Source organism: Echinops telfairi, unplaced genomic scaffold (assembly GCF_000313985.2).
Source record: "Echinops telfairi isolate 266 unplaced genomic scaffold, ASM31398v2 ScPeMD7_7469;HRSCAF=8507_0, whole genome shotgun sequence".
In the NCBI taxonomy this organism is placed as follows: domain Eukaryota; kingdom Metazoa; phylum Chordata; class Mammalia; order Afrosoricida; family Tenrecidae; genus Echinops; species Echinops telfairi.
The window spans coordinates 60122105-60149330 of NW_022111372.1; the positions used below are offsets into that span (position 1 = coordinate 60122105).

At 48.7% G+C, this 27226-nt stretch overlaps 1 protein-coding gene across 1 annotated transcript in view; it reads left to right on the forward strand.

The window, feature by feature from the left end:
• SLIT3 (slit guidance ligand 3) overlaps nucleotides 1-27226 on the forward strand; it is a gene marked incomplete at its 5' end in the record, with an annotated part of 712261 nt that overhangs the window by 518044 nt on the left and 166991 nt on the right. Inside the window, one exon of the mRNA XM_004697123.2 lies at nucleotides 13650-13721. Within this exon, the coding sequence (XP_004697180.1) occupies nucleotides 13650-13721 (72 nt within the window). The remainder of the gene's footprint in view (nucleotides 1-13649; nucleotides 13722-27226) is intronic.

Here is a 27226-nt window from a genome sequence, read left to right on the forward strand (position 1 = left end):
GATATTCCTCTGTAAGGATGTACCACATTCTAACTGCTCATTGGGTGATGGACTCGCTGGTTGCAATGCTGCTGTGGATGTGCCTGTACAACTTATTGCTGGTATACGGGTCCCTAAGCGTGCCATCGGATGGTAGCTCTGCTTCACATTTGTAGGAACCGCCAAATGCGGTAGCATTTTACATTCATTCTCAGCCGCAGTGGGGGAGAATTTGCATTGCTCCACATCCTCACCAGCTCGTACTCTGCCTTTTGAAATCCTGTCTCTCCTGGTGGTTTGGGAGACCCCTCCCCAGGCTTTGTACCCAGTACCCCTATGTGCCTGGCAGCATTGTGGTGGGGCAGTAGTGAGGAAGACTGACATGGGCCTGTTCTGTAGCTGATGCGTCCAGGAATGTTATCATGGACTGAAAGTCAAGAAAGTCAAAGACAATGCCTTCTCCCAAGGCATTTCAATATTGCCCATGCCTGGGCTGCATGCAGCTATCAGCACTGCCATGTTGCTGGATCTTGATACCCTGCTTTCCTGCTGGGAGCTGCAGAGGCCTGGATTGCCGTGACACCGAGCTCACATTTCGTTCTGCCAATGGCTTCTCTTCTGCCTCGTTTCCTCTGCCCAGTTCTTTCTGTTGAGCGCTTCTCTTGCATTTCCTTTCTTGTTGTTGAGTTTGGTTTACTGAATGTTTCCCTTTGTTTTGTTTTGGGTTTGTTCTTTGGGTGAATAGATTCATTATATTTCTCTGTGGTTACTCTGAAGAGAACTTTTATCTTACAAAGGGATACCATTTTGTTATATGTATTTTTTATCACCTTGGCTACCTCTCCATGCAGAAATTCTACTACTATGCCATCTATTTCTCTTCTATATATTTTTAAACTCTCAAAAACTCATTTCCATCGAGTGAATGCTGACTGGTGGTGACCCTATAGGACTGCCTCTGTGAGTTTCAAGACTCCAACCCTTTATGAGAGTAGAAAGCCTATCTTTCTCCAGAAGAAACACTGGTGGTTTTGAACTGCCGACCTTGCAAATCACAGCCCACTGTGTAACCACTACACCGCGAGGGCTCTTCTTTTATATTTTGAAGTTGTTGTCATGTATAGATTGGCATCTCAGGTTCTCTGTTTTCAGTTTTATTTGACTCTTTATGATTTCGTAGCTGGGCTGGTACCTCTGAATGTTGCTGTGTGTCTTAATCTCAGATTGGTGTCTGGTCTCATTGGTGCTCTGTCTAAAGAAGTCTCTTAATATTTCTTGGAAGGGTGATGTGGTTTTTTGCAAGTCCCCTTAATTTCTATTTATCTAGAGATGCCCTCATTATATCAGCATGCTTGAGAAACAGTTTTGCTGGACATAGGCTTCTTGTTGGCAGTTCTTCTCTCTCAGGCTTTGAAGAGATGTCATCTTATTGCTGCATAGTTTCTGCCAACTTAAGTTTCAAGCGCATTCTTCTGGTCATCCTTTGTAGGAGATCATTTATTTCTCACAAGCCACTCTCACACGTGGTTTTTTTTTTTGTTTTTTTTTTTGAGAGTTTGATTGGGACATCTTGGTGTCTTTCTTTTGGGGTCTATCCTGTACGGAATTTACTGAGCTTCTTGGATAGAAACTTTCTCATCCTTCATGATATTAGGGACTTTTTCTGCCCATGAATCTTCAATAATTCTCTGTCCTCCTGTTCTGGAGTTGCAATCACATGTAAATTATTCACCTCAATAATATGTCTCATAATTCTTAGGCTTTCTTTATTCTTTTTTTTCTGATTATTCCCCAAGCAAATCAGTATCAAGGGAGCTGTCCTTCATTTCACTGATTCTTTCTTCCTTGGATTCAGTTCTATTTCCTTCCATTGAGCCATCTGTTTCTGATCATTATTGTTAACCTTCTGCATTTCTAACTGTTGTTACAAGACACATCTTAATTGGCTTCGGCTGCCACAAGAACACCTGGGGTGATGCCTGACTAATGGCTACTAGCCCCAGTCAGCCAAGTAAAAGATCTGATTAGACTGTCCCATTCTTTTGGGACCCACTCTTACACTCCCTTGGAAGAGAGACCTGTCTCATTACTTGGGAACCTCATTAACAGGAAAGAGGAATGAAAAGTTTCTGTAGCGTACAGTTGGCCTGCAGCAGGGAGGGATGTGTTTCTGCGAATGTGCCCTGTTTCTGCTCAGGAAGCTCTAGATCAGCAGTTCTCAACCTGTGGGTCGAGACCTCTTTGGGGATCGGACAACCCTTCCACAGGAGCAGAATTACAGTCATGAGGTAGCAGCATTAGGAAGGTTGAGAGCCATGTTCTAGATGGTGACAGCTGAGTCAGGAGGCTGCTGTCTGGATCTTAAGGAGTCACCTGTAACTGCAGCATCTCCTCTAGGCAGAGACACCTGACCAACCTCTGTGACTAGAGCTGAAATCTTTCCTGAGTGACCCTAAAAATTCCAGTGGCCTGGGCTTCCCAGATGCTTAGAGAGATAAAGAAAGGCAGAGGCACTGTTGAAAATGCCTCCCTCACTCCCAGCTTCTGAGGAAGAATGCTTGCAAGCCAATGAAATCAAGTGGGTCCCAACGACAATGCCAAGGCTGACACTGACCTTTCTCCCAAACCCAAAGGTCCTACCAGAGCCACATTACAGCTTCCCTGCCTTTGTAAAGCAACCTGCCTTGGAAGAAGTACAGCCAGAGTGCTCTTTAGAGTCAAGGATAGCAAAACGTCACCTTGCATACTTCATATGTACCGTCAGGAGAGACCAGTCCCTGGAGAAGGACACCGTGCTTGGTAAAGTAGCGGGACAATGAAACAGAGAAAGACTCTCGACAAGATGGACTGACCCTGTGAACGCACCAATGGGCTCCTATGTGAACGTGACTGTGAGGAGGGCCCAGGACCAGCAGGATTCCCTTCTGCTGAACACAGGGTCACCGTGAGTCAGAACCACGGTGGAGGCCCCTGCCAAGAACAGCATCACATTTGAAAGTCAGAGACAGGTAGATCACTAGGGTGGGAAAGCCCAGTGCTCGTACACCAGGAAGACTTAAGGTGGTTGTTTGTGTGTGTTTTCGTGCTAGCTTCATAGTGGCTTTTTATTGACGTTTGAGATGAACGGGCATGCCACTAAAGACTCCTAGTCCACTCCAGCTCTACTTTACCTCCTTTCCAGCCACCAGACCAATACTCACATCCAAGGGGGAAGGGGTTGGAAGGATTTTTCTTTTTATTCCTTTTGAGGATTTTTTTTTTCATGAAGCAATTTGCATTTATTTTATTTTATTTTAATATGTTTTCTATTCCTATTTCTTTTTTTTTCATCTTAAACCCTGCATTTTTTGCACACACACACACACACACCTCCAAGGAAGACCTAGGTTTGAATCTAACTCTTCCTTGTGTTAGCAAAGCCCCCTTGATGATGTTGCCTGACTTAGCTGAACCCTAGCATCCTCATGTGTTCAGTTAGTCCTAACACTAGGAAATAAGTACTTGCCTGGAGACATATTCAAAGGATCATGAGTTGGGAGAAGCAGTTGATATAGCTGAAGCTTATACAAGTAGATTTCATAGAAAATGTCACTTATATGGGGATGGGACCTTGATGGACAGCAAGGTTTCCCGTGCAGAGGAGGAAGAAAGGAACAGGATAAGGAAGACGTAGAAACAGGAAAGCCCTTGATACGTGCACACACAGAGTGAAGAGCGGTGGAGGGAGAGACACAGGGTTCTTGAGAGACCGGCAAAGGAGCCGGCACTGTTGACAATGAAGCAGCATTCCTCTGCCGTTATAAAGGGTAGACTGACCTGGTGCAAAGCAACCCTAGAGATGTCATCCTTAGCGCCCCAGCGTGGCAATGGTTATATTGCTCTAAGTGTCAACGGACATAAAACATAGTGTCTCAGGGTTGCCATGTCAAAGTGGCACAAAGTGGGTGGCTTTGACAGCAGAGAAGACACCTCAGTGGCAGAGTGGTTAAGTGTCGGGCCGCTAACTGCAAGGTGAGCAGTTGGTGAACCACCAGCTGCTCAGCAGGAGAAAGAAGGGGCTTTCTACTCCCATAAAGAGTTACAGCCTCAGGGGCAGTCCTACCATGCCCTAGAAGGTCTTTATGGGTCGGCATCGACTTCATGGCAGTGTGTTTGCTTTTGTATTAACAAGAGAACTGCACTGCCCCTCCATTCTGGAGCCCAGACATCCAAATCCAGTGTATTGGCAAGACCAGGTTCTCCCATGAAGCTCGGATCCCTTCTCGCCTCTAAGTGCTTCTAAGATAGTCCCAGGTGTTTCTTGGCTTGTAGATGTGCCTTCCCGGGGCTGACCTTCTCACCTGTGTCTGTCTCGGCATTTTATCTCCGTTTTATAAGTCTGCCCTTTGCACTAGATTAGGACTCACGTAGCCCAGCATGCCCTCATGCTGAGAACATAGTCGAAGACCCTACTTTCAAACAAAATCATGTTCACAGATATCAGGAGTTGAGACTTCGATCAACAACACATGTACAAGATACTCAGTTCAATACTTGAAACCTAATGGATGCTAAATGAACCCATTGATGTGATCATTGTTATAATTTCTAGTCTCAGCTACAGGGAGTCACTGAACGCTTATGTACAGATTAGGGAATTGTAAGACTTTTCTCCCCTCCTTTAAACTTCTCACGGACAGGAACTAGATACCATACCGGAGAGTCAATTGTGGTGTGTCATTTGACATTTTCAGGTTCTCAATACATTGGTTACTAATTGAAAATAGTATCAAAGAAATGGGGTTCAATATCGCAATCATGATCCTGAGTAGTTCACACGGAGGGGAATTGTGAATGTGTTCCCAGCCCAGCAGCATCCTCCCAGTAGGAGAAATGCCACCGCCGTCCCCCACCAAGAGAAAAGAAAAACACCAAAAAATCCCCCTTCGTGCAGGTTTTTTGTGACTTCTTCTATTCCAGGCTCCTATCAGCTGACAAAGTTTCAGCATGTGAGTCTGAGCTGCAGTCCAGAAGCAGTGTATCAAATATCTCAAAAACAGCTTCCTTGGCCTGCAATGAGGCGGAGGAGATAGGCTCAACCCACAGATGGATCTGACTGTAATGGACAGGAGCTTTTCCTTAAGAAGCTCCTGAGAAATTCATCTGAGATTGTAAAACGCCATAAATGAGTGAGGCCTTTGAGATCACCTACAACAAATTCTATTAAATAGTACCTGTTTTAAAGTCAGTGAAATTAAGCAATGACACTACCACGTTTTCAGAGTGCACGTATTTCATTCCTTTAATATCTAAACTTCCTTTGGGGCTAGATACGATTTCCATGTTAGAGATGCAGAAATTGAGGCCGTGAGTGTAAACACTTTCCTTCACACAGCCCGTGAGTGCAAACACCTGCATTTACGCAGCCCAGGAATGACTGCAGCCCTGTCTCTCCTCGTTTACAAAGTCTGGGGCGCATACATTGAGAGACTCCAAGGGTTAATGAGTACAGATTAGAAGTACGAATTCCATCACAACTGAGTTGAGTTTCTAGATGAGAGATCTTTGAGGTCCTGGTGAAAGGAAACAAAGGCCTTTCAAGCGCCAAGGAAAGCAGCAAGCCCTGCCTTCCTTCCACGCAGCCACCGAGCTCTGCTGGGGAGAAGTCTCCGGGCCAGAGGGTGTGGATGCTTGCGATTCTGAGTTTGAATGGAAAGCGGTATCTCACCTGGATGCCAGGCCTGCATCTGTTCCAGCCTTTCTTGTCTGGGAAGCAATTCCCCTGTTCTAGCTGTTGCTTATCTGCTGGTCTGGCTTATCTCTGGCATCCAGTGGAGCAATTTTTGAACTCCCCATGGAAGGGGGACCCACTCCTGTTAGTGGAGGATGGTTTTTAAAAAAAGAAGAAAAGCCACAGATGTGGGAGATAACTTTTCACCTCCGTTAACAACAGCACATTTCATTTCCCTGGCCTCTCACTCCCTCTGCCCTCGGGTGCCTCCACTGGGGAGGAGCCACCGAAGGTTCTCTGAAGAGTGTAACTAGGGAAACCACAAACCTGCCCCCATCACTATGGAGACAGCCATTTATTTGTCCGGCCTTTGAGTATGCATGACATCAGCAAGGCCGGCTAGTAAAACACCGATACTTCTTACAAAGACAAGTTCCTCCCCAATGAGGACGGTTGAGAATTGATGGGAGAGCTGCCAACTACATCTGGGGCTGGCGTCTGCCTCCGTGCCGGTGTGAGCGTAAAGGGACAGTCCGTTCTGCAGAGGACGCAGGAAGAGGCTGTACTTGAATGCCAGTAATCATCATAAGGATGAACTATACAAGGTGAATGAACGGTGCACTGAAAAGAATTCCATTTCCAACGGAGTCCTGCCCCGGAGTCTCAGATTGCCTAGGATGGGTGAGATGGCAACTTCCTGTACTGAAACAGGGAAAGTTCCAGGCATTGGACACCCTAACTGTAAATCCCCTTGGTCCTAATATCAGGTTAGCAACCACCCCCCCACCCCCCCGGCCCCCATAAAAAAAAACCCACCTCAAAACACAAGAACCTATTTTGCGACAAAAACCACACGTCCAATTTACTCCTCAACCCTGAAAGTTTGGAAAACACAGGAAGCCCTCTCGTCCTAAATGAGATGTTTCCGTGTGCTTTGCTTTTTGTGGTGTTGGGCTTTGTTTATCTAGAAACGCCAGAACTTCCTCTCAAATGTAAACGCATTCAAAGCCAATGGGGGCTCAGCTTTCCCCCCAGTAATGAATCTTCATGTTGAATTGGCTGGTAAGGATATTTCCTCCCCGGACATGTTTCATCTCAAATTCATTCACCAAACCTCACCACACAGGAAACTGTGTAAACACAAAAGCAGAGTTATTGATATTTCCCACTGATGTCTAAAAGCCCCTCTTTTTCCTCCCAGGTCTGGGGTGGCTCTTTGTTGCCAATCCATCATCTCTGTTTGCATTATTGCGGCTGTGCTGTCTGGAGCACCTGGCAGAGAGGATGCGTTGTCCTCCTGCTGAGAAGTTGCATGTGTTCCACAGCAGCGTGATCGCGCCTAAAGAAAAGGCAGGCTGGTTGGCGGTGGCGAAGTCTGCAACGCAATGCTTGTTACCACAGACTGATGCTTCCATGTTTAAGTTCTAGGCAAGCTGTTCTGCTCAGAGAGCTTAATTAGCCTAGGACCTTGCCCCTGAATAGCAGGTTTGGTTGGTTGAAGTCTCTGGAATGCTAGCAGTCATTTAATGATCGACATATTTCTTTTCTTTTCTTTTCCTGACATATTTCTGTTAACTGTGGCTGGATAAACACGCGTGACATTTCAGAGGTCAGCAATCACTGGACAGTTCCTATTGTAAGGGAACTAGCCCTGGTAGTGCAATGACTGGGCACTTGGTCACTAACGGGACGGTTGGCAGTTGACACTCGCCAGCCTGAAGATGCGGCCGTCGGCTGCCATAGCGATGAGAGCCTCGGCACCCCCTGGGGCAGTGCCAGCTTCCCTGGAGCTGAGATGAGCTGGAACCCACTTGACAACAGCAGTGGGTGGTGGGGGGTACCTGTTTTCTCACATCTGCACCTACATGCATACACTAGGGTGATTTCACTGGTAATAAGGTATGTAGAAAAAATAGGCATAAAGTTGTCAGTTCTGTAGACAGGGATCTTTGTGGCTACTTAAATAATTCATAGATCAGTAAACTTATCTGTATGCATGTATTCTTGGGTCAGGTGGACAAGCGTACAAAATGTGAAAAATAATAGCTTCACCTCTTTTTGCTCATTTGAGGTGTTGTCTTAATGCGGAATTACAGTAGCTCCTTAATGACGAGAACTAGTGGCATTTCATTAGCAGATTGGGGCTTAGATCAAGTGTTTGATTTACCTACAAAGTGTGACCAGATCTCAGTTTTTTGAAGTGTATGCATTTCTTTTGAACATATTTTTTCCAGTTAAAATAACCTTGAGTTTGACTCCGCCCCCCCACCTTTTTTTCTCTTTTGAAGATCCTAGCCAGCAGCAGACAAACGCTCCTATAATTTGTTCTTCAATAATGATTTTTCAGAATCTTTAACTGTCATAAAAAAAAAATAACCTTCAGAAGCGTTACTGGATTTCATGTTTTGGGCTTAAAGGACAATTGGATAACAGAGAGAAAAGAAATGGTGTGTCAGGCTGCTTCCTGTTATGTCTTCTGGTCTGCTTCAAGCAAAGATTCCCTGGGCTTTTTTTCAGTCACAACATTCTGTTTCTCTTCGTTCTGGAAAAAAGTTCGCCTGGACCATACTTGCATGTGAACAGCTATCTTTCATCGAAAACAAATTCAAATTAGCCAAGTCTTTAGAATTCTTTGGCACCTCTTGAGATAAATGAGATATAAAAACCCACAGGTGATAACCTTCTTCCAAATATTTTCAACGGCAGTGTGACACTGTATTCCATCTCTCAGGCCCTTGTTCAGAGCAGACAGCTAATAACGCACCATTGCTCTTGCGGGATATGCGATGGTCGGATCCTGAGACCTCAGGCTGCCCTTGAATTTCTAGTAAGGCTTTGGTGGTGACCTGCACGCAGGACTCCTTCTGCCTGTTTTGCAATTTGGGTACGGGTGGTTTTGTTCTGTTTTGCCCCAGGACTGACTCCAAATGGTACCTTTAGCTTCCTTCTCTCACTCGGCACAAGCAGGGCTGCAGCAGCTCCAGCTGAAGTAAGTCCGAGAGCAAATTGCTCCCCCGGAGCGGCAGTGCCCTTTCTCTAAGCTCAGCCATCCATCTGACCAGAAGCAGAGGCCCAAAAATATGGGGACAAAAAGGGAACAGTCTTGATTTGACTGGTGTGTAGCCCTTGCATCTAGATGACCCCCATGGAATGTTACTTTTCCTTCAGATAGTCTATGCTTATTGTTTTTGGATGTTTCTATTGTCAAAGTCCTCCCTGGAATTCCTTAGCATGGAAATCAAGAACTGTTCTGTTGCTTCTTCCTTACTTTCCTCCTCCTCCTCCTCCTCTTCCACCACCTCTACGACCACTACCTTTACTGGGAGATAGATGGATTGTTTCCCCCTACCAGAGTCAGTGTGTGCGTGTGTGTGTGTGTGTGTGTGTGTGTGTGTGTGTGTGTCCATCCCCTGGGGAATTAGATGTGCTTTTTACATTTTTGAGCCACGGATGTGTTTTTGCCCTGCTTCAATGATAAAATCTGACATTGTAACTGAACGAGATGCATTGTGCTACTAGAAGGATATTAGATTTATGAATGGGAATTCTTATAAAGGTGTGATCTCTGTCTGCTATTTGTGGAGATTATTTGAAACCCTGACTCATGCTGGCTTTCCTTCTGACTTGTTTATCTCCATGGAGTATAAAAATATCCCCACTTAGAAAGCTCTTCCTGGGTGTCTGCTTCCCGTCCTTGGCTGAGGATCTTTGGAAACGGGCTCTGGTGCCGCTTTAATTGTGCAAGCATGGGTTTCCCAAGGAGATGGCTGCGGGGATTCAATATTAGGAACCTTCCGGGTGTTTCCTGCCTCACGCACAGGCATCCCCAAACCACTCTGTCAAGTGGGTTCCAACTCATAGGACAGAGTAGAACCGCCCCTAGGTCTCCACGGCTGCTTCTCTTCACAGAAGTCATTGGCCGCATCTGTCTCCCTCGCAGTGGCTGGCTGGTGGGTTTGAGCTGCAGACCTTTTGGCTAGTAACTGAGCACTTCACCACTCTATCCCCTAGGCTCCTTATTCATGGGGCAAGAGAATGCAAATCAAACCAAGTATTCTGAATAGCCCGTGAGGATGACCATGAAGCATTTTCATTATGCATTATCATGACTAGTGGGTCCCTAAAGCTATGGCCAGGTTCAGTATTACCCAATAAGCAAGTTAAGCAAGGGCTAACTTCTGCTTACTTACCCATCTGTAGTGAACAGCTTCAAATGCTTTCCACCCTGTCAATGATTCAGTTAAACTCATAAGAAACTGCTCACTACAGATTGTAAGTAAGCACAAGAAAATCCTTATTCCCTGGCCACGCCCTTATGGCTCCTGGCTCAGAGCTTGTGTCCTATACAGTCTGGCCCATCCTGGCACTCTGCTAATAGGCGAACACAATCTACAATCTGTACTAACCACCTACAGAGACCTGGCGTGGTGATAGGCACCAGGCAAGCTATTTTGCCCTAAGAAAGGGCTCTGTAGCAGTGGGAAGTCACACTTCTGGTTGCCCAGATAAAATAGAAAGGGAGCGATTCCCCATCCCAGACCGCCGAGTTCCTGTTACAGGCTGTCTCCAGGGTGATGGTGTTCTTGGGGCAGCATGGGCACTGGGCTTTCCTGACTTGTTTTGGAGATGGTCTTCAAACAATATAGGCGATTGACAGGTAAACTTAGCATGTCCATCATCAGCACCTGACCCATCAGCCCCCAGAAGCCAAATTTTTCTACGTGTTCAGTAGTGCTCCACTCAGACATCGGACAGTGTAAGACATGACAAAATAATAATAACTTATAAATTATGAAGGGTTTGTGAAGGAGGGGGTGTGGAGAGGGAGGGGAACATGAGGAGCTGATACCAAGGGCTCAAGTAGAAAGAAAACGTTTTGAGAATGATGATGGCAACATATGTACAAATGTGCTTGACACATGAATGTGTGTATGGATTGTGATAAGAGTTGTATGAGCCCCCAGTAAAATGATTTAAAAAAATAGTGCTCCACTCAAACATGCTCAAAGAAACCCTAGTTCTGTATATATTTGTCTCTCTTTCTCACACACATACCACACAGTGTAAATTTTGTGTCTCAGACTGTAATTTTTGAGAGAAAAAAGAAATCTTATCTAAGACAAGTTTGTTTCTCTTGAGCTAGAGACCTAGCACGATGTCTCAGGAAGGATTGTGGACCAGTAATTAGCCTCTTTTTCTCTTTCCTTTTTTTTTTAACCCTCTGGTGTGCCCTGCCATGAAGATATGATAGCTGAGAAGCTGTTGAGAGTCCGTTTGGCCAACTGGGCCTTAGAAGGCTCCCATCGCTATGCGGCCGTGTGGCCTGAGAATGGCTCTTAGCAGGCCGAGGCTGGGCCACAGCACTTGTTTACAGATCCGTAGCGAGAATGAAAGGAGGCAGTCTTGTCCTCTAGAAAAGCACACTTAAGCATAAATATTTTAAATGTTGATCCATAGAGCGTGTTTTTAAAACAGCCTGCAAGAATGCACCCGGAGGGATGCTTGTCTTTCTATTGGAACTGTTTCCCGGTGCTGGGTAAATGACTAGGCACCAGCCCGGAACACCAGTGGAAAGAATGAACATCCCCTAACCGACTGCATGCTGCCCATCCCTCGGTGGAAGCGTCACATGGCCAGGCCTGTGCGTCTCTGTCCCCGCCGCCTCATCTCCTGGGTTGCAGAGGTCCTGATGGGATCGTCAGTCAGGGAATTTTTTAGAAATCGTTTACCCCTTTTGGACCCCTGTTACATCTCCTCCCAGCACTTCCTTGTTTCCCCGTCTTGCTCTTCCCACCCAAAGATCGCGTCTCTTCCAGGGTAAATTCAGTGCACCAAAAGCACCCTGCTTGGTGTCTGGGGCTTTCCAAAAGTCAAGGAGTGTAAACAGCTGCACATATCCAGCCACAGGCATGGAAAAGACCTCTCCGAATGTCTGTCCAGAAACAGGCCACACGCCTCCCAGTTTGATGATTTAGACCCTTTTCTAGTTAGGTGGACGAAGCTGCCCTTTTCATTTTATATTTTATTTTCCAATTCTTTTTGCCGAATTCAGCAGGTTCGTTGAAAAGTTTCTTGGAGCCAAAAGCTACGTTCACTGCAATTGTGCTTGGTAAGGTTTGGTGGCCTTGGCGTGGGGTAGGGGTTGGTGATTCATCGGCCCTTAAATGGATGATAAATCTAGAAGCTGGACAGCAGTACTGGACTGCCGTAATAGAGAACCTCCGCAGGGAATCGGCGGCAGGCCGACGCTTGCGAGAAACCCGTGAAAAAGATGCTTGGAGCGAGCTAGGGTTAAGGGGGCTTCCCGGAGAAGCCTGGCCGGCCAGGGAGACTCCGGCTCCGGCTCCGCATCAGCCAGAACTCGGAACGCTTTGTCCAAGACGTAGCACCCGTCCCCCTAAGGAAAGCTTCTGTTTCTTGAGACACCCGTTTCCTAGGTTTGTGTTTTCCGTGTCAACGGCTAAGCCTTGTCGCGTGTCTATCGGGATGACCTGATCCGCTACACTGTTGTAGCAGGGACGCTACCGCGAGGATACGATTCCATTCACCGGCCTGGGCATAATCCTCCCTTCATCTCCTCGACCACAGTTGCATTTTCCTTCAAATTCCACCGAATAAGAAGCCCTCCACCAGGGTGACTTCGGTAACTTTGCTGCCCCGTCCGCCGACAGAAGGCTGTCTTGGGACTGATTAGGGAGGGTTGCGAATAAAAATGCTATCAACAGGGAATCACCTCACCTGAAAAAGGATTCGGTTTTCCTTCTAGAAAGACGCTGAGGGCGGGGGTCTAAAAGGGAAGGCTTCTCACACGGCTTCACTGTCAACCGGCTCCACCGCAGCCGGTGATGAGCTTCGCAAAGCACAGCAGAGAAGCGGGTGTACTTTTCTGCAAGTGCCTTCTTAAACTCGGAGGGGCCTCATGTAATCTGTGATATCTAATTTGGGGCGCCTTCACAGCAAATGTACTGATTGACCTATCGTGGCCACCTGGATTAACATGTCATTTATCCCTCAATCCAAATTGAAATGTGCACCGATGGAGACGTCTTGTTTTTAAAGGGTTTTTGTTTTCAGACTCATAGACTGGAAAAGGAAATTTCTTTTCTCTCTCTCTTTTTGTACGTCTGAAATAGGTACATTTAATTCTCCCCGATTTGAATGTAAGTGGTCCATCTTGAAGGCAAAAACGATGCTTCTTCTTCCCTCCCCGTCACGAGCACCTCCATCCAGGAGTCTCTTTAATGTTGAGATGGCTGTTGCTGTTGGAGGGAATCGGTCTTTAGTCAGAAAATGCTTCCATAGAATGACCTACCAGATGGGCACCATCACAGAGCAGGAGGCAGCAAACCACCACAGACATTTGGTGCTTAGAATAATAAAAAGACTATAAAATTAGATTAGTTGAGTCTAATTTGGAATTGGTATATTCCCCGTGCTCCCTCGCCGCTCTTGGGCAGATCAAGCCTTGAGACTCAGCACTGTGTCGGGGCTGAAGACGGCAACTTCCAGTAAGAGGGAGACGGGGGAGAGGGAGTGAGCAGAGGAGCATTCTGGGAGGTCGTGGAGGGCAGAGCAGTGACCTCCGATGATTTACAGGCCTTTAGCTTAATGAAATTGTTTCAGTGACATGACGGTAAGAGCTCGTAATGGATTGGATGCCCTAATGTAATGAAATTACTCCCTTCTGCCTAAAAAAAAAAAATGCGCAATTAATATTTACTGAGACCTGACAGCCTTTGGTGTGCGGTCTGTGCAGTTCTCTCAGACAGTCAGAGAGGAGAGAGGGAGCAGTGTGGCAGACAGGCTGGCTCGCCGAGAGCTCCTGGCGGGGACAAGCAGCGCCTGCAAGGGGGTGGAGGGACAGGCGCTCGGTGGCCAGGGACGCCCAGCCCGGGCTGCCCGGCTCCCCGGCACTGCCCCCCCGCTCAGCCCTCACGCTGTGTCCCCTTGCTTTTCACAGGCAACTGGACAACAACCACATCAGCTGCATTGAAGATGGAGCCTTCCGGGCGCTGCGCGATTTGGAGATCCTGTGAGTAGTTGCTGCTGCGATCGCTGCCTTGTGTGTGCAAGCGTGTGTGTCTGTGTGTGTGTGTCTGTGTGTGCGGTGTGTGTGTCCGTCCCGGTGAGGAGGAGAGAGGGGGAGTGTGTGTGTGTAGGGGGGCTCCGTGTAGATGCATCTCGGTGTCTTCCGCTGCAGTGCTATTAAAATTGAGAACGGGGAGATCCCTCTGGCTCACCTTGGCCAAAGTGTTTGCCGGCAGCAAAGTGGTATTTCTCACCTCCCGTGAACCGGGGTTCCTGCTAATTTCGTCTCAATTGAGCCCATTCTCCCCCAATGATCCTGCCGCCACCCTGTTCGTTGCTGGGTGAAGCAGATGGGCTGGAGCAGCCCCCCGGCACCTGGCGGAGCATCCAGGGAGAATCTGTGCATGTGGGCATGCAAGGCGACAGGCTACAGGTCTGGGGAGACCGCAGAGGGGTGAGCACCCTGACTCATAGGGACCTTGGTGCAGGATAGGGGAGGAAACACCAAATAGCCAGTGAAGTCCAGTCGTTGCCTTTGTTGGGGGATCTCACCTCGGGTTTTAAATTCAAACTTTCAGCAGGAACCTTAAAGTGGCAGCGAATGAAAGCCATCCATAATAAATTTTTAAAAAGACACTGGCATGGCAGGTGGCCCCCTTACCACAGTCACACACTAACATCTTGTGGGGAAACAGAAGAGAACCTGGTTCTTGGGCAGAGCTGAGACGTGTCCTGGGAGTCATCTGGGGGTCATTCAAAATAAAGTTGAACCGTGCACACAAACATTTTGATTGTCCTCACCTAAAGCCGGACTTGGAGTTGTCCCCAGGGTGGGGGGACACCCAGAGGAAGGGCAATGAAGCTCTGTGTGACTTGGGTCTGGAGCCGCGTGGTCCAGCCTCCACTAGACCACTAATTAGCTGGGTGACCTTGGGCGAGTCCCTCTAGCCCTCCAAGCCTCAGTTTCCTTAATTTGTAAAATGAAAAGGGTCAGTGGTGCTAGCTTGGGCGTGACGTCCCCTTGACGAGTTCTGTAATCATTCGGTTCTAAAAATAATGCAGGTGGGGGATCGTTCTATCCAGGGAGCCACAGGAGAGTCAGATTTGTTCAACATCCCCCTAGAAATGAAAAAAATGATGTGCAGTCACGGGTTACCTCGCTCTGACTCCTGAAAGCATGAATGAATGTCAGGCAAATGCATGAATGAAAATCGTGCAGCGTCCCTTTGGACAAGGAGGAAGGGGGGCAGGCGGGGACGGTCCTCCATGCACCTTCCTTCCCACCTGGTCGCTCGGGCAGTAGCATCCGCACATGGTGGAGACGAAGGTGATTCCAAGAGGACTCACAGGAAACACGAGGGGATGCTGATTCTGCAAGCTGCTTGCAGTCAGATGAGAGCCCAGAGTTCCTGTATAGAAAAGGCAGGCAGGACTCACAGGCAGGGTGGTCGGGCTGTCATTCTTAAGACGAATGGTCTCTCCTCACCCGAACTCTGACCCCGGACTCTGCAACAAACACTTGTGTACTGGGGACAGGAGGCCAGCCCAAATTTAGACTTTCTTATCGGGAGTCTGGGGCTGAGAAGAGGAGGCAGGATTTTCCTGGCCTGAAAAAAAAATAGACAGCACTTATCAAAAGGGTTTCAAGGCGCATACACCTTCCCACTCCCATGCCAGAGAGGATGAGGGTAACGTGAGAACAGCCCTTGGGAAGGGCCAGGGAATGGAAATCCCGGGACCAGCTGTGGGGACCAGAGGGCCGCTCTGTCGGCTCGCTGTACTGAAGTGGTACGACCTTGCCTCGGCCCAGAGGGCAGTGTAGGGAGGAGGTCGGGCCTTTCTAGTCAGACTCACCTGGCTGTGGAACGGGCTGTGGGCCTTTGGGCCAGCTCCTATCGCTCTCTGAACCTGTTTCCCACATCACGATGACTTGGGCACTGCACAGGACCTGCTCGCTCAGCACGGTCCCCTCTGCTCCCCTAACTTTGCCGGAGTGGCACGAGTGGTTGGCACTAACAACTAACCAGGAGTGGTGCAGAAGAAAGGCCAGGTGGAAAGGTTGTTTCAATGCCGTGGCCAGGAAAGCCCCTCGAGGGGCCTGTCTGCTCTGTCCCAGGTGGGATCACCATGGCCTGCGATCGACCTGACAGCCCTAAGCTGGGGGCTTTTGATCGGTTGTTATTGTTGAGGGTCTGGAACTTTCTCTCCGCCAAGCCCAGATTGCTCTCAGTCCTCCCTCTGAGGGAGCGGCAGTCGACGACTCTTCTTTCCTCATTGTTTTTTCTCTTAAAAAAAGATATTGGTACCCAGGTACACCAGCAAGTCTCTCACACTTGAGGCTTAAGAATCTCACACCCAAAGCCAAGCTCACTGCTGTCGAATTGACGGGGACTTACAGAGCCCCGAGATGATGGTGTGCATTTGGTGGTGGTGAGCGGGGTAGTGGGGCGGGCGATGATTCTCATTCCCTATCATTGCAAAAGAACTGACAAGATCTGATGAGTTTATCTTCGGGATTCCAAATAAAGCCGGATCAATAGCTTTGTTTTAAAGATGCGCTCATTTGGCTTCCCACGGCTAAGTACTAAAAATTAATCATAATCAGTTATTCCATGGGTTTTTAATTTCCCGCAGAGGCCCACGGCTTTGGCACCATTAATCTTCATGGTGAGCCGCTCTGAAATCGGCTGGAGCTGACAACTCCATTTAGAGACCCTCCCCTCTCCACCCCGGGCCTTCCCCGTCTCAGCCCCACATTGACATTTGATAACAGCTCTCTGTAATCGCAGCTCAGGCCCCATAAAGAATCTTGACAATGGAATAACAAATAGGAGCCGAGCGAGAGCAGGCTTACTCACTCAACATGTTCTCCACAGAGAGGGGCCAGTACAAAGTGCCCTGTCCCCAAGAAGATAGCTCTCTGTAGTGTCTAAAGCTAAACAGTCTACAGATTTAAAAGACAAGATGGAATGTTTCAAAGTGTGTGTGTGTGTGTGTGTGTATATGCGCGCGCGCACGAGAGAGTTTTCTCTGATATTTAACAAGTAGGAAACAAGGATCTTAGGACATGATGATCTCATGGAACATTTTCTCATAATTAACTTAAATACTTCATGCGGGTAGCCCAGCTATTCATTCCTTCCTTCCTTAAGGGATATGCCTTAAATCCCTCTTCCTCCCGAAGCTGAGGTCAGCGGGTTTGGGCAGGAACCCCTGGTTGTTGGGAGAAAGGAGGCGGTGTGAGGGCTGAGTACTCTGTGGACCTGGGCTCGTGTTCAAGGGAGGGAAGGGTCCTGGCTCAGGGTGTGGTAGACAAAGGGAGAGAGCCACCAGCGCCTGCCCAGGGAGCCCCAAACGAAGGAACAAGATCCCCCAACAGTGAGTCAGTCCCACCTCTCAAGGCTTCCACTCAACTGGCTCTTCTTGTTGGTCGCCCTTGAGCTGATGTCCAACTCCGGGGCCCGTGATGCCGTAGAGCTGCGCCATTGCGTTTTCAAGGCAGCCACCTTTCAGAAGTGGATCGCCGGTCTTTTTTCCAGGGCCTTCTGGGCGGATTAGAACTGTTAGCCTTTCGGTTAGTAGTCAAAAGCCTTACCATTGTGCCACCCAAGTAGCGGGTCCACTCAACGACAAGGCAGAGGTCATAGTGACCATGACAGTGGCCCGTGTTGGTTGCCCAGGGACTCTCTGGGCTGTGGCTAGTTGGCGGAGTTGTCTCGGACTCAGGGCGGCCTCACGCAGAGCCTGTCTTATGCTGGCCTTCGTGGCAGGTTTCAGTCCACTGGGGCAGCTGTTGTTTCCCTGTGCCCAGAATTAAGTGCCATGCTTTACATACATGATGCAGGAGCCTTTACTGTACTCACCCTCGTCCCACAGAGGAGGGCAGCCTCTCAGAGAAGGCTCAAACCTGCTTCACTAAGCACAGAGCCAGCATTCCAGATGCCAGGCGGAGTTGGCACCATGAGCCATTCAGCCTAGCTGCCTTTGTACCCCCCAAAGCCGGCCTCTCTTGCCGCATGGCCCCCGCCGCTGAAGCACGGCAGGGTGTGGTACAGGATGGCACGCGCCAGTCTCCAGAGCTGAGCGGGGAGGGGCAACTCTTAGTAACCACGGCCCGCCCAAGGGGAGTGCTGGGTCTCCCCCAACAGCCATGCAATCAGCCAGCTCTACTCCCTATTAGCTCTACTCCCTGGTGCCCCACCACCATCACCCGCCCCCCAAAAAAGGTGACAATTCAGACCCACAGAAAAAAGAAATGCTCCTGTGATTTGGGGGCGACTTATATGTAGTCCTGAAAAGTAAATAAAGGTTGCCATCGAGTCGTGTCCCCATGTGCACGGAGGAGCAGGGCAGAACTGTCGGCATGGGCTTACCCAGGCTGCAATCTTTGGGAAACAGACCGCCAGGCCTGTCCTGGAGGTGCTGCTGGGCAGGTTCTAGCCCTCAGCCTCTTGCCTTAGTGGTGGACAGCTAACTGTCTGCCCCTTCTCGGGCTCCACTCCCAGGACTGGAAGTGCTCAGTTCTCACTCTGGCTGTTGCCAATGGACATTGGCACCCAACAGTTTGGGGCTTCCATTCTCCAGACCTCCACTCCGCCACACACACAAATAAAAAAAGAATGCCAGCTTTCTAGATAGCATGTAAGGTTTTCAATTGAGGGGCCTGGCTTTCTGTGTGGGTCAGACTCCCTTCTGCTGCATGAATTGCTGGCCCTTAGTCTCTACCTGCTGTATACATTTGGCGATTCACATCCTAGGTGTTTCCTAAATAAATCAGTTGCCATGGGGGGACCCCAGGAGTGTCAGAGAACTGCGTCCGTCCGCAGGGTGTTCGGTGGCTCGGACCGCTTAGTACATTTCCAGGCCTTTCTTCCAAGGTGCCTCCGGGTGGTCCTGGATGGCCAGTCTTTTGATTAGTTGTTTGTATGTCCTAGTGGCGGTCTCAGAGTAGGTCACACCTGTGTGCTGCAGCCCGAGGTGCTGCATCTGCGTCCCTGAGGGTGAAGCCCCTCAGGTCAGTGGGGCTCCCAGCCATAGGCTGCAGGCCCCTGCCAGCCCCTCCACTGAGGACACCGGGCCTAAGGTGACCAGACATCCCACTTTTGGGGGGACACTCCTGATTTTTTGGCGTTTTTAAAAAGTCCCGATTTTTGGAAAGAATGCACAACAAGCTAGGGAACGGTCTATTTGGCCCATATAGACCAAATTTTTAATCAAGAACCCCCTACCCCAGGTCAGTGTTGTCCTACTTTAAATCTGGTTACCTTAACCAGGCCCCTCTCTGCTCAAACATGCCATCCTGAATCGGAAAAGGGGTTCCACCATGAACATGAGCATGAAATACTGAGACGAAAATGAGGAATCCTAGTTACTATGTTATTTGGTTGTTTTCAATATTACTGTGTGTGAGAGAGAGGGGCCCAAATTTCCAGACATGGCCTCCTGACTCCAAGTGGTAAGTCCCCAAATTTCAATAGATAAGTTGTTCAAAAATGCCAGACCAAAAGCGTCAGGAACACTTGTGGAGACACTCGCGTCTCCCAGTGAGCGGGCTGCCCTTGATAAACACGTGTGCCAGCCAACGTGCATGTAGAGCCATCAGTGCAAATGTACAGATACCCAGATATGGCATCTGGAAGGGCTCACTCCTCGTTTTATGTCACTTAGCAATTCAGCAGGTTCAGGGGGTTATCCGAGGCTGGTCCTGGAAGGCCCGTAACTGTCTCCTTGGATTCTCCTCCTATTGTTCAGACAAGGACCGAGAGGCTGCACACTGGTTGGAGACAGAGGAGTCCAGTGCCCCCTGCCTCGCGTGCTGTAGGCTCTCATTGGCCTCACCTGAAGCCCAGGCTGTCAGGGATAGAATCTGGGTCTCCATATGCCCCTTCCCTACCGCTTGCCCCTACTGGATGCCCCCATGCAACTAGGCTATTCAGAGTGAACCCCTGTATAGAATCTGGGATCCTAAGCCCAGTTGAGGTGCTTTGGTGGTACTGCGCTTATGCACTGGGCTGCTTACGGGAAGGTTGTCAGTGCACTGGAGAAAGAGGTGGCAAGCGCATCTGTACCTTGAAAACTCGGTGGGGCAGCTGCACACTGTCCGATAAGGCGCTGTGAGCTGTCATGGAGGCCATGGGAGGGCGCTCTGTCCATGGCAGAGCCAGGGACAAGCTTGCTTTCAGCTCCTTGTAAGCCAGGTGTCAGGAACCGGAAGCTACGCACCATGTAGCTGGCCCCCACACATAAGAGTTTTATTTATTTGAAGTCCCACAGAGTGATTTTCTTTTAAGTTGGAATCCTCGCCGCGCATTTAAAAATTGTGATCGCTGGTAAGAAATTCTAGATTTCCAGCTTCCCTTGACAAACCAGAAACCCCGGAGACCTTCCTCTCTCCTCCCACCCCTCACCCCCGCCCCCCAGCTTTCCACAATGGAGCAATGACTGGGGTGCACCACCCTTTTCCTAGGGGGAGGGGCATTAGACTCCACTACTTTGTCACCAACTCCCATCCATGTATTTTAATGATCACCGCAAGCCTCCCCTGCTTAGTCAGCCAGGAAGCAGGGACACGCCATGCGCCTGGTCAGTGCCTGCTGCTGAGCCCAGCAAAGCTCTGCTTGGGCAGGGTGCTTGGGCAGGGCAGGCCCCGGCCAGAGTCTGCTAGAACTGTAGATGGCAGCATGCACAGAGAGAGCACAAAGACACGTGGCGCCCAGCACGGCCACCTCAGCCGCATTCGGGAAGATGTCCTGCCTGATCTTCTCAGATGGTCTTCGCAAAAGCGTTCCCTTTCATGTGAAAGCACAGGGAATCCACAACAGATAAACCCCTCAGTGATACTAGAAGGATAAGGGGGTGGGGGGTGGGAGTAATGATCGACTTGTGGTCTCCATCCCAGGGGGACGGACAGCAGAAAAGTGGGTGAAATGAGACAGCATGCTGTGTAAAACATGAAAAAAATAAATTATCAAGGGGGCATGGGGGAAGGAGGGAGGGTGGCAGAGGGAGAGGAAAAATGAGGAGCTGATGCTAGGGGCTCAAGTAGAAAGAAACTATTTTGACAAAGATGATGACAACATATGTGCAGATGTGTTTGACACAGTGGATATCTGTATGGATTGTGAGAAGAGCTATAAGGGCCCCAATAAAATAAAATTTAAATTAAAAAAAAAAAAAGCTGTTCTGAACTGGGCCTTTGCATATGACAAGGAACAGCAGGCAGGAGCCCAGATCCAAATCCTATATCTGCCAGAGCATCCCTCTCACCCCGTTTCCTGTGCCCCAGACCCTCCCTGGCACTGCACTCACCGTCAGCACGCATGTAGTGTAGAGAGATTCAAGAGGGTAACCTGGCTTTTAGGATATTTCTAATTCTAACTCTTCTGGGTGAGTAGGATGTGGTCTGATCCTTAGCCTCACATGCAAACACAGAAGAGTAGAACAGAGAAGTAAGTTATCTGGTGTAAAAAGAAAACTTAAAAAAAAAAAACCTCACTGCCATCGAGCCGAGTCTGATTCTTAGCAGACCTATAGGAACTCAGGAGAACTGACCCTGTGGGGTTCTGTAGCTGTAATGCCTTACAGGAGTAGAAAGCCTCATCTTTCTCCCACAGAGCAGCTGGTGCTTTTGAACTGCTGACCTGCAGTTCAAACTGCAGCTAGCAGCCCAATGAGTATAAGAATAAATCAACAATGATCTTAATATGCAGATCAGGATTTATGTATTCTCCCAGCACAGGGATTTTGTCCTGGCCCTAAGTCCTCACAAAGTGGGGCCAGATACTCTCCTGAACTTAGCAATGAGGAGACTGAAGTATCGAGAAGGTGGGTAACTCACCCTGAGGGAGGCTGGCTTCCACCACGCAAGCCCCATTCTTCCTGAGAGACGCACTCCCGCACTTAACCGCTCCTCTACAAAAAAAATCAAATGAAATGAAAGACCATATAAACAAGAGCGCACATGTAGAAACAGCGATGTGCATTCATGCGCTAGCTATGGAAAGCAAGTGCCCAGAATAATTCAGAAGCCCTAGTTTTGCCTCGTGCAAAGCTGACCATAAACCACGAGATAGATCCACTGCTGTCTGGTGGATTCCAATCCACAGCGAGCCCAAAGGACTTCGAAGGCCGTGAATCTGCGTGGAAGCAGACTGCCACCTCTTTCTCCCACAGAGCCACTGGTGAGTTCCAGGCACCCAGCTTCGAGTCACCAGCTGAGCACTTAACCCCTATGCCACTGTGGCCTTTCAGTAGACCCAGAGGGTGCTCAAATCTAAGCCTAATCGGCACCAGGTCCCAACCCACAAAACTGCCTGAGACACAGAGACAGGACCGGCTGCCAGCCCAGCTTCACCAAGCCAGGTGGCCCAGGGATTATTTCCAAGGTGAAAGAGGGAAATGGTCAAAGGAGCGCCTTAGGTCAGTGATGTAAACTAAAGAAGGGACCCAGATGCGTGCCTGGGACATCGCAGATGCTCAGAATACTCGGGAAAATCAGAGTTGTTGAGTACGCCCATCATGACTCATACAGCCTTATCTCCAGTGCCTGGCACAAGATTGGCATGTAGTAGGTGGTCAGTTAATATAGTTTGAGCCAAACAGGGTAGAAATTAATGGACTGACTTGAGGTCTACTCCATTCGATTTCTAGATATTTCTGTTTTATCTTCACCCTGGACAAAACTAACCTTGTGGTTGTCCCAGAGGTGGTTTAAATATTGAACAAGGGAGTATTTTACTGAAATGATCTGGTTCTTACAGTACCTTGGTTCCTATTCCTCCAACTGAATTGTGTGTGGGAATCAGGGGTGGGGGGGTTCTTCTTTCTTTGTCTTCAGTAAGAATGGTGGTGAAAGCCAGTAAAAACAACAACAACAAAAAAGACCCAGTGTGCCCTCCCAGATGCGTTGTCACGGATGTACACAGTACCCACCTGGGTCTCACCGGGAGCTGCAAACATCTCATTTGTTTCAGCAGTCGTTGCAGTCCGGGTGTTTCATCAGGATACAGCTCAGGATATAGAACTGTCCTTGCCTGATGGAAATCTAAAACTACCTCTAGAATATGATTTCTCTTTTTTCTGTACTACGCTGCAAATTGTGATTTGCTCCAGCAATTGAGATTAAAATTACACCTCACGGAAAGCACCGGTAACGCCCATGGAAGCCCTGAACTCTTAGGGAAGGAACGGGATGTTCTAAAGTATATTACTCGTACTACACAACACACCCCGCCGTCTCCTTCACCAGGACTTAAGTGCTCTTAAAATAACACCAGCTTCAGGAAAAAATGAAAATTACTCTGAAATATCATGTCCGCCCCCCCCCCCCCCCCACACACACACACTTACTTAAATAAGCAGCCCTTTAGCTTTTGAAGGAACTGGAATTTAGGTGGAAATGAGGGAGGTTACAAAGTCATTCCACTGGAGAAAGATGAGGCTGTGTAATCCCTTAAAGATTTGTAGGCTCTGAAGCCCTAGGCAGGGTCACTAGGAGTTGAATCAAGGCCATGGCCATCGGTTGGGTGTTTGAAATGGTTACCTGTGAGTTGGAAGTGACTCAGGGCAATGTATCTGGTTTGGGGGTTTCAGGGATTTCCAGAGAAATCTTTGGGATGCACAAAGAGCTAAGCTCTGGGCCACTAATCATAGGGTTGGTAGTTTAAACCCATCCAGAGGCACCTCGGGAGAAAGGACTGAAGATTTTAACCCCCACCCCCAAAGTTCACAGCTTTGAAAATGCTATAAAATCCAGTTTCAACCTGAAACACATGGTTTCTCTAGTGTTTAAGAGTCATTAGAATTAGTTGCCAACATTTGAAACTCGGATAATTGTATTAGATTGTGTATAATTTCAACTTCTCACGAATGTACGGAAGCTGTGAGAATCTGGTTCTGCATGCGGCAGAAGCACACTGTCCCCCAGAACTTCATGTGATGAAGGAAGTCTTTCTTACCTTTGCTGTCTAATAAGAAAGTTACTCAGAGCACCTTACCCCATAAGTAAGGTAAGCACAGGCTGACTTGTGCTTACTTGCTAATCTGTAGTGAGCCATCTCATAGTGGTATCACCGCATCTATGACAGGGTGGAAAACAACTGACCCTGTTCCACTATAGATTAATAAGTAAGCACAAGTCAGCCCCTGCTTACCTTGCTTCCTGGGCTTGTCAGGGACTTTGCATTTGAAAAGAAGCTTTGATAATGCAGGCAGGTGGTCTGGGGCTGGGAGCAAGACAGATGCCAGCTGGACCTAGGAGCTGAATCTTTGGTGAGGTGCAAAATGTCAAGTTCTTCATGACAGATGAGTTGGCCCACGCTGCCCTTGCCACTGTGCTTACTAGCCAGTGCGGACCATGTGCCTCCTGAGCTGCAGTTCTTAATGCAGTTGATCGTCAGTAAGTTTAACACCAGCTGTCCTGTGACGCTCTTGCTGGGCAGTGCATGTGGAAGGGCGAGGATCATTGGCCCCGTGCAGGCAGGGTGAGTCCCCTCCATAACTCCCCCACCCCCCTGGTCCCCACAGGCCTGCATCTCTCACCCACTCCCCAGCGCTCCAGCCATCTCACATCCCTGAAGCCGCTGAACATTCAAACCATGTACTTTCTCAGAGTCAGTAGTTCGACATAAACTGCCCACTCCCTTCACCCTCCCTGCCCTCTCTCTGCCCTGATTTAAACACCCACATCTTGGACCTGCAGAGAGATCTGTTTCCACCAAAACCAGAGAGTAGGGCTCTGGAAACCGAATCCCACCAAAGCAAAAGCCTCTCCCTGTGAATTCATTTCCTGATTCCGATTAGTCTAGCAACCTTTGCAAATGATTCCTACAAAGTCAACTGGGTGGAGAAACGGCCCCGTGTCCGGGCTCCTTCCCACTGACAGCCAGCACTGAAGGAAGCAAGCTCGTGAGCCCTGGAGACCCGGAGCCAGGTGTCTGCAGACAGAGAGCAGGAGAAAGGCCCATCGCCACAGGGGAGCATCCACATTTGGCCAGAGGCCCTGTCTTGGTACAGGTCGGAGCAGTCCTGGCCAGTTCCAAGGCCGTAAAGTAACCTGCTCCCCTTCCAGCATGACAGTTCTGAGCCAGCACCGCGCCAACCCCCACCCCTTGGAATCGTACCCTGGAACCATAGGCTAGCCAGATCTTGGAGGTCAACTACTCCCATTGCTTCATTATCTGGGAAAGGAACTTCCCCAGAAAGGTCACTGCCATATGGGGGGAAATTCATGGTAAAACAGGCTCTTCATCCAGTACTTTGATTATCATCCACCTTTCCCCGATAGTAGCAGACAGGAAGCAGAAATTAATGAACCTGCTTTCATGTCCTGCGCGCCCCTTAGTCCCCAGCATTGTGCCAAAGGGGGAAGCTCTCCGTTTCGAATGGACGCTGACATCCTCTCCAGCCCTAGTCTGCAGCCTGCTCGGGGAATGGCTGCCTCAGGTGGCTCAGACAGCGGGGCAGGCAGAGGGCAGTCTGGGAGGGAGGGAGGGAGGGAGTGCCACACTAGCCAATGGTGGTCCTGAGGGCCCCTGCCCATTTGTGAACCTATCACTCCAGGTGACAATTGTACTCGCTCCCTGAGGAATATCAGAGAGTGGAGGCAAGACCGGGACTCTCAGGCCAGCAACGGTGCCTGGACGCCCACCCTGTGCAGCCTTTACCTGATGACAGCTGGGAAGGGCTCCCTTCTGAACTGCCAGGCTAAGAGAAATGACGCGTCTGTAGCTGCACAGAACGGAGGGGCAGGGAGGGGATCCCAGACAGGGGCTCAGCCTGAGAGACAAACTTCTTCGGGCTTCTTTGTCCTGAACAGTGATGGTGGGTATATGTGTGAGCGTTGGCAGAGGAGAAAGAGTGCGGGGCATTGATTGATGTTTAATGGTCAGTGTGAAGCGTTAATTTGACTCGTAGGTTCAGTAGCATTTCTCAGCTGGTGGGCATACCTTAGGAGACCCAGTGTGAAAGTAAGGCTTTAAGTGCATTACAGCTACAGAAACAAAGAACAATACCACCAAGTCCTTTCTAACTCAGAGTGACCCTATCTAGGGTTTCCAAGGCTATAAAACTTTAGGGGAGTGGATAGCCTCAATGTTCTCCCTTGGGGCTGCTGGTGGATTTGAACCACCAACCTGAGGGTTAGCAGTCCGATGCTGAGCCGACATAGTGATGTTAAAACACTTTGATTTTCTGAATGTTTTTTTTTTCTGGTTCATGTGTTGAATTAATCTATTCGGTTCAGAGACTGAAAACGGCCGCGTGCTGGCCAAATGCAGCCCCAGGTGTATTTCATCTGGCCTGTAAAATATGTCTCAAGTTTGGTTCCTTAAGGTGATTTAAGTATCAATACTAGAAAACCAGAGGGTTTATATAGAAAAACCAAAGATGTCTGGCTAGCTTTTTAAAGCCAATGGACATAAAGGCACAGGAAAAAAAACTTCGGAAACATATAGTGGTGATGTTTGTCCAAAGTGATGAACATAATGTCATTTATATACATAAATGAAATGTCATCGGTATATATAAATAAAATGAAGTGGCAAGTGCCATATACATAATGAATTTAAGAACCCAAACCAGACTCACGGCCGTGGAGTCAGTCCTGGCTCCTAATGATTCCATACGTCGGACTAACATAGAACTGCACCTGTGGGTTTCCAAGACTGTAAATCTCCACAGGAGTAAAATGCCTCTTCTTTCTCTCTCAGAGCCTCTGGTGGGTTTGAACCACGGACGTTATGGTTAGCTGTCCAACACACAACCCACTCTGCCCCCCGGGCTCCAATATGCATATAGGGATGCATACTTATGTGATCAGTATTACATCTTTATACTACCCACAAGAAAAATACAGATATTAATGCCCGAATTAGCCACACCACACCCCACTACATCACAGCAACAATCCTTTAAGCAAGTGGCAGTCCATTAATAAGTGGTGGTTCATTGACTACTGTCGTGCTTGCCACTGTCTCCAAGCAGCCACTTATTTAATGACAGTCCTCACACAGGCAATTGAGTTTGCACTTTGAGGTTAGTCTGGAGAGTCTTCAGAGTGGAACTTTATTTTTGTCAAAAGATGCCAAAAGCCTCGCCCTTCCCATTTTGAAACTCTTCCATCCATTCATTAAATATTTATTAAGTGTGTCTTATATGCCAAACCCTGGACCAGGTCCTGTCTATGCAACAGGGTGCAAGACACAGTTGCTCGCTGCCCTTGGCTCACCAATGAACGGATACTCTAGAAACCTGCTCTTCCTGAGCGAGGCATCAAAGGCAGCGGAGATGGAAATCAACAGTCCCGCCTGCACTCAACGGGAAACTCACCTGGGCAGGTCTATAAGCCAGAGGTCACCCCAACATCCTCAGCCCAGCGCATGTGTACCAGGCATCTTGGCACATTGGCATCTGCCCGGTTTCCCCACTAATGTCATGGACAAGATGGACGGCTCGGGCTCCCAGTTTACAAAACGCTGACATTCAACTGGGAGAAGGGTTCTCTCATTGATG